This window comes from Gracilinanus agilis, chromosome 1 (genome assembly GCF_016433145.1).
Source record: "Gracilinanus agilis isolate LMUSP501 chromosome 1, AgileGrace, whole genome shotgun sequence".
NCBI lineage: Eukaryota > Metazoa > Chordata > Mammalia > Didelphimorphia > Didelphidae > Gracilinanus > Gracilinanus agilis.
The window spans coordinates 775,236,536-775,249,466 of record NC_058130.1 but is presented as its reverse complement, the minus strand read 5'-3'; the positions used below and the strand labels follow the sequence as shown (position 1 = coordinate 775,249,466).

Below are 12,931 nucleotides of genomic sequence, written 5' to 3'. Positions count from 1 at the left end.
AGTCGTGTCCAACTCTTGGTGACCCCATTTGGGGTTTTCCTGGCAGAGATACTAGAGTGGTTTGCCATCTCCTTCTCCAGTGGACTAAGACAAAGGGGGCAGGTAGGTGGCACAGTGGATAGAGAGCCAGGCCAGGCGTCAAGGACCAGGGTTCAACTCTGGCCTCAGACACGTTCTAGCTGTATGAAGCTAGGCAAGCCATTTAACCTCATTGCCTAGCTCTTACCCTTCCACATTAAGAGTTGTTACTAAGACAGAAAGTAAGGGTAAAAAAAAAAAAGGTTAAATGACTTTCCCAGGGTCACACAGTTAAGTGTCTAAGGCTGGATTGGCATCCATGTCGTCATGACTCCAGAATCAGGACTCTTACCCACTGCCTCACTTTGCTGCTTCCTATCAGTAGTCCATAGACTTTATCAGATGGCCAAGGGGGCCCCTGATGCTCTTTAAAAGGCTAAGAACACTTAGTCTAGGCTAAGGCACTAACTTGACATATAAGGAAATGGAGAAGGCCAATGACTTGCCCAGGGTGTCCCATATGGGGAAGGACTAGCAGATCTTTAAGGCCCCCTTCCTCTGGAGCTGGCTGAATGTCTCAGGCCTGTATTCCTCCCTGGTGTTTTTCCTTCCATGCTTTGTTTTATATTCTTCATTAGTCCAGAGACCCCAGAATAAATCTTTTCTGGAAATCAATCAAGAAATTGCATTGTCTCAGAAGCACCAAAGAATGGGAAGTGGAACAGAATGAGAGGAAGCTGCTAGATGCCGAATTACAGGCATAGTGGAGGTCTCCCTGCAGGGCAGCAGCCCTCCTGAAGGCAGGAGACACAGAAAAGCCTTCCACACTGCAGAGGTGCAGGAAACGTGGCTGTTTGCATTGAGAGACAAAGCAGGCGGGTTCTAGCCAGAGAGAATCCTAGTGAAAAATGTCCGGGAAGATGGAGCCCAGGGAGATGTCAGGCTGCCATTTTCATCGACTGCCCTAAATCCTTGGGAAAAACCTGCCAAGACACTCCATCCCTGGCCTCCATGCCTTGTCATGGGCTGTGCTCTCCTCCCGGAAGGCTCTCCAATCTCATCGCCATCTCCCAGCTTCCTTTGAGTCTCAGCTGAAATCCTTTTTTTTTTTTTGCCAGAAGCCTTTCCCATGATTCATGATTTATTCCCCTTCCATCCCCTCCTGAGGGCTCCTCTGACTCTCTAGCTTTTGCCATCATGATTCTGTTGCCTTCTCAGCCTGGGACATCCCTCCACCATGCCAAGCCCTTTTGAACTCATTGGTGAATTCTTTTCAGGACCTAATTTCAGAGATGAATCAGGGCTGACCACACTCTGCTCCCTGTGACAACTAGATTAAGTCTACACTGCCCATATTTAATTTAATCACCAAAGGTGAGAACACCTTTCAATTCTGGGAGGTCTGTAACTCATGTGTGCTAGAGTGAATGACAATCAGAATCAACTGGCTGCCCCCTAGGCAGTCCTATGAGAAGCGTCTATTGTGGTTGGATTAGGGGGAGGCATAAGAAGTGACACATAAGTGAGCCCTTTAAAAGGAGAATGTCATCAGTCAGCTGAGAGGTCTTCTGGTGAAGAGGGCTGCTGCTGAAGGAGCTCTTCTGGTCCGTGGAGGAGTGCTGGCTGGAATGCTGAGACCTTGGTGAGACTGCTATCAATATCTTCTTTAGAAGTCCACGTATTGAGTTTAAAGACTGAATCTTCCTGAACTTCTCTTAAGGAACTTCCCCTTAATAGAGACTGTATGAATGAAGCTTTGCTCAATTCACCTCTGGGCCTCTGGTCCTCTGACTCTCGGCTAAGGGTCAATTAGATCTACCTGGATTAATTAGAGGATCGTAGTAATTTACCTACTGTGTTAGATTCTTATTTTCTTATTTCCTCTCTCTCAATTGTAAATAAACTTTCATAAAAGTCAATTTTGACTTGAGATTATTCTTAATTGAGGATTGATAATTGTTCAATCCTCTGGCGACCACTTTTTAATATATTCAACCCAAAACCCCTTTTTCTCCCTTACATCCCCCATGCAGCCAGGTGACTGCTACACAGATAGAGTACCAGGCTGGAGTCAGGAAGACTTTGCTGTCCCAAGTTCAAATCTGGCTTCAGACGCTTACTAGCGATGGGACCTTGTCTGCCTCAGTTTCCTCCTCTGTAACATGAGAGGGTTAGATTAGCTGGCAAGTGAGGCCCTTTTCAGTTTATATTGGAACCCATGAGTTCATACTAAAAACTAATGCTTAACTGTGTAGAGGGACAAGGGATGCCAGTGCCCAGGCGTCGCTCCTCTGTTTCTCTGCCTTTGCCTTCCCACACTCCGGGCTACTGAGCTCGTGAGGCGGCACCTCACAGGCTGGTGTCTCATGGTCTTAAGAGGGCTGGTGGGCAGAGACTGTGTTGTACCCAATCCCTGCCACCCTAAGGCTGGTGGAAAAGAGACTAAAGGGATACCTACCACAGGCTCTACATGAGGGAGCACCATGAGGGGCACGGAACTCCGAGCTGTTGGGGGGCCTGTTCTAGACCCAGCTTGGGCCCTAACCAGCTACATGGTGGGGGGCTGTGTCTCTGATTCTCAGTGGGATTAGGTGACATTTAAAATCTCTGTTCTAAGGCCCCTCCCACCTTTACTATGTTTCTGTATTAGCATTATACAATTATGCCAAAATCAAGTGTTTAGCATACATATTCCCAATTTACCAGAACACATAAAGAAAAGGATCTGGCCAAGAACTCAGTGGAAACAAAGACAATGTGGAATTAGGATCCATCCCTGGTTAGGTTGATGTCTTCTTTATTTTCACCTTTTCATCTAAATTTGAAAAGTATTTCATTTTCCCTAAAAGTTTCATGGCTTTCTGAAGGTCACCTGAAATTAAACAGAAACGTGGCCGTGAGATCAAGGCTTCACTTTCCCCTTGTTCCTGGGTAGCTAAATGAACAAGTACAGCCAGGATCTGGGCCCAAAGTCCCAGCACTGCAGGCCCAGGTTCTCCCTTGCCCTTCTTTGTCCACAGATGGCTCTTGGCATTTGTTTCTTTCTCCTTTTAGAGGCTGGAGAAATGCTTGGGGTGCTGGTGGGCCCAGGGGAAGAGCCCAGTCTGGCTCAGAATTCCTAGGGCCAAGGGAAACAAGGCTCTGAAGTGTGTGTGGGGGGATGAAGTTACGTGGCACAGGTATGAGAAGGCCACATTAGTGGTTGTACCCCTCCATAGGGGTCCTCCCTGGTTTGGGCCCCTCTCAATCCCTGGCTGTTCTGCCTGGCTATGTCTCTTCCTCTGGGCTTATAGTCTGGCAGCCTTCAAGGTCCTTCTTCAACAAGGCTTTGTGTGAAGACCTCATGGGTTCCTTGGTCTACCAGCAAGACCAAAAAAAGGCTCGCACATGCTTGCCAAAGATGTCCAGCACCAAGACTCAAAGGGAATCTGTGTGGTAGTGTGGAAAGAGAGCCAGATGGGGAATCAGGGGACTTGGGTTCAAATCCTGGCCCGCCTGCTACATCTGTGAGCATGGACAAGCCCCTGTGAGCCTTAGTTTCCTCACTGGACTCAAAAGGTGGCAGAGGCTCCTCCCAGGTCTAGAGCCTGGATCTTCCAAGGGGCTCTGCTCACCAGAGACACAGTCCTGGCCTCATGGAGCACGCCTCCCTCCCCCACTTTTTCCAGCATCCTTGAGAGCCACCACAACTCCGGAGAGTGCGGGCTCACCAAGTGAGCAAAGAGAGACGAGTTCTTTACTTGGCGTCCATGAACTAGTTTTCAAAAAAAAGTATTTTGCTCATTGCATTTCCTTATAGTTAGTTTCCTGTGTAACACTATGGGCTTCATTTTATGCTTTCACAATCATGGTTCTGAGAAGGGTCCATGGGCTTCCCCCAAGGACCAAAGAGATCCATGCAGGAAGGGGAAGTCCATTGGGACTTCTATGTTGAACAAATAATGATCTGGCCTAGAACTGAAACAGAAGAAGAGAATGGGCTGGACTGGGGAGTCCAGTGGGACACTGGGCAGAGCATTCAATGATCCTCAGTTGCTTTCTCAAGCAAACCCCATCTTTTTCATCCAAATATTTCTGGTCTATCGCTGTGAACTATGGACCACTGGTTTTTTTTTTTTAAATCCTCACCTTTTGCTTTAGAATCAAAACTAAGTACCCATTCCAAGATAGAAGAGCAGTAAGGGCAACTGGGGTTAAGTGACTTGCCCAGGATCGCATAGCTAGGAAGGGTCTGAGGTCAAATTTGAACCCAGGATCTCAGCATTTGCAATCCACCCTAGGCAACCCACAGGGTGATGGAGAGACAAAGTGTCTGGGCAGGAGCAGGCTACAGCAAATGACCAGCCACAACTATCTAAGGAGAATAGTGCGAATGGCATTGATTACCCAGGGACGGTCAGAAAAGAGGTGTCTGCCTCTGTTGTTGTTCCGTCATTTCAGTCATTCTGACTCTTTGTGACCCCATTTGGGATTTTCTTGGCAAAGATACTGGAGTGTTTGCCACTTCCTTCTTCAGCTCATTTTACAGATGAGGAAACTGAGGCCAACAGGGTTAAGTGACTTGGCTGGGGTCATACTGCTAGGATATGAACCCAGAAAGGTGAGTCTTCCTGACTCCAAACCCAGCACTGTATCCACTTATCCACTTATCTGCCCACCTGTCACATAGCAAGAGTGACAGGTGAGGTGAGCAGCCCAAAGGATGCCCTTGTCACAGTGGGATTTTAGGAGGATACAGGCAAGAGGTGCCCAGAGTGAGAATCCACACCATGGGTCCACTCTGTTGTTGAAGTAAATGGTCCTGGGCAAGTTTCTGCTTCTCTCTGGGCCTCAGTTTCCCTAAATGAAAAATGAGGGAATTGGACCAAATGAGCTATAAGGTCTCTCCTGCCTCTGAACTCTGAGCTCTTCACAACAAGGCTAGGAGTCCAAGTCACACAGTCTTATCCACACTTGCCCAGAGCAGGAAGCAGAAGGTCTAAAAAGTCCTTGATTGGATCATGGCCCATAGCTATTAAGGCCTGCAGTCAGGGTTTGCTCTCTGGTCTCCCTCCCTTCCTCCTTGCCTCCCTCCCTTCCTTCGGCTTACTCCCCCCCCCCCCCCCTCTCCTTCTCTCTCACTCCCTCTTCCTCTCTCTCATTCTCTTATTTCCTCTCTCTCTCTCCCTCCCTCCCTCTCTCCCTTTCTCTCTCTCTTTTCTCCCCATTGGAGGGGTCTGTCTCTCTGGCAGTACTTAGCACAAAGCTGGGAACCTGTCAGGCCTTTAGATTCTTTACTGAATGACTGTTTGGACCCCATTACTAGTACTAGGATCCCCTGGACAAGGAACTTGGGGAAATATGGACGGTACCTTGTTCAAAAGCTCTGGCCAAATCTTCGGTCAATTCTTTCTGCTTAGCTGGAAAAGAAAAACATGATTTGGGATTTCCCATTTAGAAGGGCCTGGGATTAACCTGAATGGCAATGCTTTATCATGTAGGCACAGCCTAAACTTTGGTGCTATCCATCTGAGTGGACAACGGGCTAGTCCCTAGAACTCGGGCTCAGGGCTGTTGGGGAGAACAATGGGGAGGACTTTCCCCACGTCACAGGAGAGCTGCCCTTTCTAGAGCTCACCACTCATCTAAACCCTTTCTAACAGTCATGGCAGCTAGGGGTGGCAATGTGGCACAGGGGGTAGAGCTGGCCTGGAGACAGGAAGACCTGGTTTTGAGGATCATTTGACATATCAATCAAGAAACACTTATGAAGCACCTACTGTGTGCCAGGCACTGTGCTAAGTGTTGGGAATACCAAAAGAAGCCCAAGGCAGTCCCTGCCTCCAGGGCTAACACCACAAACAAACAAGGATGCGTGCACAAGCTCTGGACAGGACAAAGAGGGAATAACTAACAGGGAGAAGACTCTGCCACTAAGTGGCTTGGGGAAGGCTTCCTGGAGAAATCAGATCTAAGGAAGCCAGAGAGGGCGGGAGCCACAGCCAGAAAGATAGGAGTCACAGCCCAGGCATGGAGGACAGCCAGAAAGATGGAGATGTTTATGTAATAGCCAGGAGGCCAGTATCACTAGACAGAAGAGTGCCCGGTAGCATAAGGACCCTGGAAAGGAAGCAGGGGGCAGGTTCTGGAGGGCTCTGAACGCCAAACAGGGTTGTGGGTTTGATCTTGAAGGCAGTGGGGAGCCTCAGTAGTTTACTGAGTAGAGGGGAGCCATGATCAGACTTTCCCTTTAGGAAGATCACTTTATTGGCTGAATAGAGGATAGCCTGGGGTGGGGAGAGACTTGAAGCAGGAGGCCTGCCCCAGAAGCTACTGTGGGTGATGAGCCGCCCCTGTAACGGTGGGGGCAGTATCAGAAGAGAGGAGGGGGTGCATTTTGAAGTTCACAGGCAACACCTTGGAAACTGGGAAGGGGGGAGGGTGGGAGATGGAGAGGAGTCCAGCAGGAGTGGGGCAGATTTAAGGGAAAAGTAATGAGTTCTGTTTTGGACATACTGGGCTTAAAGTGTCTATTGGACCTCCAGGTTGCGATGGCGGAAAGGCAGCTGGAGACTGAAGATTACAGATAGGAGTCTGAGGGTCTGACCTCCTCATTCTGGCTCCCATACAGGGAACTAGAACCAAGTGGAAGTAACCTCCTCCTCATTCCCTGCCTCTGGCCCCATCTTTGAGGTCTCATAGCCGACCAAGAGCCCCAGCGGGCCCAGGAGCCTGCATGTTTTACAGAGAAATCTAGGAGGCCCCAACTTAAAGAAGAGCCATGGGTAGAATGGCTGTCATTGCTGAAATGGCATGAGATCCTTTGGGTCCAATCATCCACTGAGTACCATGATAAATGAGAGAAGCTGACCCAGGGAATGTGGGCTAGCTGATGGTGTTCACTGATGGATGACCCACACAGAGGGCAGACAGAAGAGTGGAGTCCTTCCTGATACCTGAATTTGGGGGTGACATGGTGCTGATAGCAGTGTGTCCCCGAAGAGCTAAGAACCCCCCAATGAGGGCCTGGAGAGCAGCCTGATGGGCTACAGAAGAGAAGCAAAGGGGATTAGAAAAGCCCAGAGTGGGCTGTCCATGGAGTGAGTCCCTCAGTACGGTCATTCTAGACAGGCAAGGAGCTAGGGTGAGCTGACCAGGAGGCAGAAGGAAAGGTGGCTCTGCCCTTTCCCCTATTCAAACCCCAACTGAGAGGCAATCGGTCATCCGGTGATGGTCTAGGGCTTGGATTCTAGGACAGTGGGCTCTATAGAGTCAACACAAGGGCAACAGCGAGGGTCAGGGGAGCAGGTGCAGCAGACCCCTGGATCATGTATTCACTGAAAAGGAGGTGTAGCTGAGGGGAGGTGATCCCTTAAGTTTTATGGCACTCTGAGGTTTCTATCTGATCTCGGCTGCTCTTCATGACAACTCCCTGAGGTAGTCAAGGCAGGTATCACAAGCCCTGTTTTACAGATGAGGAAACTGAGGCCCAGAGAATGAAGTACCTTGCTGAGGGCTGTGCAGCTGGGAAATGATGGAGTTGGAACCACAATCCTATTTTCTGGCCTTTGCAGCACTTGCGTCCCTGCTTCTATCAGGCTGTTGGGGTCTAGGTGTTAGGGTCCGAGTGGATTGCCACCCAAGGAGCACACGGAGACAATGCAATCCAAGCAAAGGGCTGTGACTGGGCTCCCAAGCTCCCCCTGTGCATGCACTGGGACTGCTGGGCACAGGCTCTGGCCACCCCTCTGCCCACTGACATCCTACTTCATCATAACACCCCCCAGGGGGCTGTTGCAGGTCTTTTGGTCTGACCCCTAAAGATTCAGGTGTGTCTCAGAGGAGCCCAACACATGCAAAGTGCTTTACACTCCTTCACAGCCTCCCTTCTTCTTCAAAAAACACAACTTTCTGCTTCTAAACTACAGCTGAACTTTTGTCTATATTTTTGTTTTTCTCTTGGGATAGAAAATAAAAACACATGGTTTTGTTTTACTTTAAAAAAAAAAAAAAGAAAAGAAAGAAATGGTGGAGAGAGCATTGGGTCTGGAGTCAGGGAGACCTGGGTCAAATCTTGCCTCAAATACACATTAACTGTGCAACATCAAGTGAGTCATTTTGCCACCATGCCTCAGTTTCCCCATCTGTAAAATGGAAGGACAAGGCCCCAAGTCTTGTCTCTGGGTGTCTATTGGCAGCAGTTAATTCCTTAGCCCTTAGTCCCTGTCAGTTATTGTTATTATTATTATTATTATTATGCTTCCCAAACTGCCCTCAGAGAGGCCATGAAGCCCCTGCTATGCTATCCCTGAGACCCATCATCCTTGAAGACTTTTACCTCTAACAAAGGCTCCAATCTCTTCAGTTGCCGCCTCATTGTGAGCTTCAGCAAGCTTCTCATTGACCTCCATGATTTCTCCGAGAAACTCCATGTCCATGCTACTATCTGTGCCCTCGGGGATCTCCATTCCATGGAGCTTCAGCTGTGGGGCAGCAAAGGCAGAATCAGGACATGGGCCACACGGGCCAGCTTCGGAAACAGGAGCCTGGGTGTGGGGCCCACAGAGCTGGGCCTGACCCCCAGCAGATCAAATTCCTATTAAATCCAATTCCACAACATCTTATTAAGGCAGCCCAATTCCTTCTCTCCTTGGCATGTCTGAAATGAACAGAAATTGTTTAAAAAGGCAGTGGGGGGTGAGGTGTCCTTTTCAGAGGAAATTATCTTTTTTGGCAGTATCTTAAAGCTAAGCGAAGAAGGCAGCTAGGTGGCTCAGTGGATAGAGTCAGGCCTGGAGATGGGAGGTCCTGGGTTCAACCCCGGCTTCAGACACTTCAGATATATTCTTCTCCCTTGGAATCAATATTTAACATTGACTCCAAGATAGAAGGTTAGGGTTTAAAAAAAAATTAAATGAACAGTTTGATGGCAATCTGGCAAATCTCCAGTGGAGTGCTCCAGGGATCTGAGCTTGGTCCTGTGCTGTTTAACAATTTTATCAGTGACACGGTTAAAGGCACAGAGAACATGCTCATTAGATCTTCAAGGGACAAAGAACTGGGAGGGAACATTCACCCAGTGGATGACAATCAGGATCCAAGAAAACCTGCAGAAGTGTCAACATCGGGCTAAATCTAATGAGATAATAAAGACCATTAGATCACAGATTGCAAGCCAGAAGGATCCTGAAAAGCTACTGAGTTCAACCTGCTCATTTTACAGATGAGGAACCTCATCCCATAGAAGTTAAGGTTTTTGCCCAGAGTCACACAGCAAGGGAAGTATCTGAGGCAGGATTTGAACTCAGGTCTTCTAATCTAATCTAATACAGGCCAAGATCCACAAAGCCACACTACCTGAAATTTAAAAAAGAAAAATGCAATGAGTTACAATTGGGTTAATAAAAAAAGAATATAAGAGGGCAGTGGCCTGGCTAGATGTCAGGGCCTAGAAAGGGTTTTGGGTTTTAGCAGAAGGCATGCATCATGAGATGCCAGTGGGACGTAGCTGTTAAGAAAACTCCTGTAATCTTGGACTTCATGAAGTCAGGAGAGGGGTGAAGAAAGAGGTAAGAGCCTTGTTGCACTGGAATCATCAAAAGCTAGCACTTTCAGGTTTTCCCCATTTAACAGAAGAGAAAATTGAGGCAGACAAAAGAAGTGCCCAGAGTGACACAGATTTGAATCTAGGTTCTCCCAATTCCAGGCCTGGCACTCTATCCACTGTGCCATCTGGCTGCTGTATGTATTGTTTCCAAGGCAGAAGAGCTGTAAGGGCTGGACAAAGGGGGCTAAATAACTTGCCCAGGGTCACACAGCTAGGAAGTGTCTGAGGCCAGATTTGGAAGTCCCAACTCTGGGTCTGGCTCTCAATCTGCTGAGCCAACAAAGTGCACCCCCTTCAGATTCTTAAAGACAGATCTAAGTCCCCCCAGAATGGTGAGTGCTAGATTTGGCATCTGGAAGACCTGGGGTAGAACCTGCCTCGGTCGCTGCCCAGGGCCTAGGATCCTGGGCAAGTCAACTTACCTTTGGTTTTTGATCTTTCTAAAAGGAATTAAAATACTTTTAGGATGTTGCTTATAAGGCTATTGTGAACATTCAATGCAATAATGTGTCTAGAGTGCTTTGCAAAATCATTCCAAAAAGGGGCCTGTCGATATCAGCTGCACTATGTTTTAGTCAGGGGCTGGGATAGAAAGCAACTTACCAGGTATAACCCCCGACTTATCGGGGTGAGCAGGGTCCTGTAGGCCTCATTCACCAGTGTGGAATGCTGTTCGGAGAAGTCTCTTTCAGTCTGTCAGGAGGAGAGGAAGGAAACTGTTGTTATTAGCCTCAATGAGCAGTAACACCTTCAAAAACAATAACAAGTTAATTTAACAAACATTTATTGAGGGTCCACTATGTGCATAGTGCAATCGCTGGCCTTAAGAAGTTTGTTTGCTATAAAATACGAGATATACTAGGCATGAGCTCTGAAGTTTGTCTTTTGAGAAGAAACAAAGGGAAGCTTTCCCATTCCAAACCTCAATTCTGGGGCTCACTATTATTGAAGAAAGTGTCAGCCTCGGAGTAAGGAAGACCTGGGTTCAGGTCTTGTGTTATACACAGACTGGCTGGATGCTCCTGGGCAAGTCTCTGTATAAGACTCTAAGTTTTAGGAAATGTCAACTTTTATCAGTGATTGATATGGATATGTCATTGAGGAAGGAGTTTCTGCACTGGGAGTTCCTCACACTGATTCTCTCTGTCAGGGCCAGCAATAATCTCATGTTTTCTATGCCCTTAGTTATTGTGTGGTGGTGCCCAGGGAGAGTGGGTGAGCTGCCATTGCTGTCCAAAGCCCAAGCCTGGGGACATCTGAAGTGTATGGAGGGGAAGAAAAGTAATTTGAGGTCACCTTCCAAGATGTAAAAGAAAGTCCACTGGCAAGGGGTGAGACCTTAGCTGGGGGCTGCTCTGGTGACCAGTGTGAGGCCAAAGGCCATAGACTAGCCTGCTGACTGACTAAGGGATGTGAAGTCAATCACACTACCTGTCTCCAGGCTTGTCTCCTTATCTGTAAAATGATGGCACTGGGGATAGCTGGGTGGCTCAGTGGATAGAACACCAGGCCCAGAGGCTGGGAGGTTCTGGGTTCAAATTTGGCCTCAGACACTTCACAACTGTGTGACTCTGGGCAAGTCACTTAACCTCCATTGCCTAGCCCTTACTGCTCTTCTTCTTTAGAACCAAAATACAACATTGATTCTAAGACAGAAAGGAAGAGTTATAAGATAAAATGATGGCATTGGCCTAGGTGATCCCTAATGTCTCTTCCAGCTTTAACTGCTTTGATCCCATGAGCTCCCCTGGTGAGTGCTGGAGAAAGAGAAAGGCCTGCCCTGCTACCTGAGACTTCTGGCTGAAGTTATCGGGGTGGACCTGGCGCTGGAGCTGCTGGTACCGATGCTGCAGCTTCCGGACATCCACAGTGAAGGACCGGCCACTAGGGAGAAAGGGGGGAGGGAACAGGACTGAATGGGGAGCACTGAGAGCAACCCCTCGGGGGTCCAGAGTGACTCCATGCCATCACCACTCCTATGGGCAAACAAGGGCTGTGCCTGGCATTTAGTTGTCACTTTGTAGAGCAGAGGCCCTGGGCTCCTGTCCCAGCTCCGCCCCGTCACCTTGGATATTTACTAGGTTAGATGGGGGGCGGGTTCTGACTTGTTCCCTCCTCCTCCATTCCTAGGCTTTCTTTGGGGTTCATTCTGTGTCTCTTCTGAACATGCCTCCCTTCCGGAGGGTTCTGTCGGGGGGGGGGTGGCGGGGGTGGGGAGGGGGAGGGAAATACGGAGCTTTTACAAGGTCGGGCTCTCATCAAGCCCCAGGCAGCCGCTGTGTACCGCCTCCTTCCCAGGCCCCGCCCCACCTAAGGTCCCGGACGCTCCAGGCCCCGCCCACATTAGGTCAACTTTACATTCTGGTCCCATCCTACAATGGATCCCGGAAGCTCCAGGGCTCGCTCTCGCTTTCCAGTCCCTGCACGCTTTCCAGTCCCCGCCCCCATAAAGACTCAGCCCCCTGCTCAAGCCCCACCCCTCCCCCAGCAATCGGTCCCCATTTCCCCTCCCAATGAAGCTCTCACCAGTCCATGAGGCGGAAAAAGTCCGGCTCGGGGCTGGGCGGTTGCAGCGCGCGGCAGGCCGAACAGAAGAGTGCGTCTCCGCCCACGGATGCCCTCTGGCCCCCACAGTTCCAGCAGCTGGGAGCGCCCCGAGGGTCTGACGCTGCGCTGCCGCCGCTGCTCCAGGGCCTCCCCGGGACTCCCCACGCCCTGCGTAGGGACCCAGCTGCGCCCCGCCACATCTGGCCCACGACCGGCACCTGCCACGGTCACCCCGCGACCGGCTCCGGGCCGTGGGCTGTGGGCTGCTCTCTCAAGCCAATAGAGCTCATTGATTGGTCGCCAAAGCTCGGGGGCGGAGCCTCGACTCAAGTCGGGCGGGAGTGGGCGGGGCAAGAAGCAGGCGGGGGCGGAAACCTGGAATCCTGGGACCCTGGGCAGGGAGGCCTCTATGAACTACAAGTCCCAGTAGACGTTGCAGTCAGACCCTTCCTTATCCTGAAAGTTCCTAATTGGTCGAGGAGTCGTCATCTGTCTCTTGCGGGTCGATGATTGGTGGGTTTTGTATCTGAGCCTTTCGCGCGAGCCTATGCCTGGTGCTTCGGAGCACAGCGCAGGTTTGGCGGATCTGCGATTGTGGTAAGTCTGACTCCTGCAGCTGGAACTCAGAGCTGGCCTTCCTTCTCCCGGGTGAGGCTGGGGCGCACTGGGGCCAACGTTCCTCTTTTCTTGGACCTCCTGCGAGGCTCACATCCAAACTCTCTATCACTGGGTATATCTGAGCGACGGGAGCCGCCTCCTTCTTGGGAGTGAGGCCCCGAC

General features: G+C 49.8%; 1 protein-coding gene across 1 annotated transcript; it reads right to left on the bottom strand.

The window, feature by feature from the left end:
* Window positions 1-2,723: 2,723 nt before the first annotated feature.
* Window positions 2,724-12,407, bottom strand: HSCB (HscB mitochondrial iron-sulfur cluster cochaperone). Its single transcript, XM_044658864.1, has 6 exons — window positions 12,131-12,407; window positions 11,392-11,488; window positions 10,208-10,297; window positions 8,336-8,480; window positions 5,370-5,417; window positions 2,724-2,890 (listed from the first exon to the last, which is right to left on the bottom strand). The coding sequence occupies exons 1-6, from the start codon at window positions 12,349-12,351 to the stop codon at window positions 2,799-2,801; spliced, it is 693 nt and encodes a 230-aa protein (XP_044514799.1). The 5' UTR covers window positions 12,352-12,407; the 3' UTR covers window positions 2,724-2,798.
* Between the last annotated feature and the right edge of the window lie 524 nt (window positions 12,408-12,931).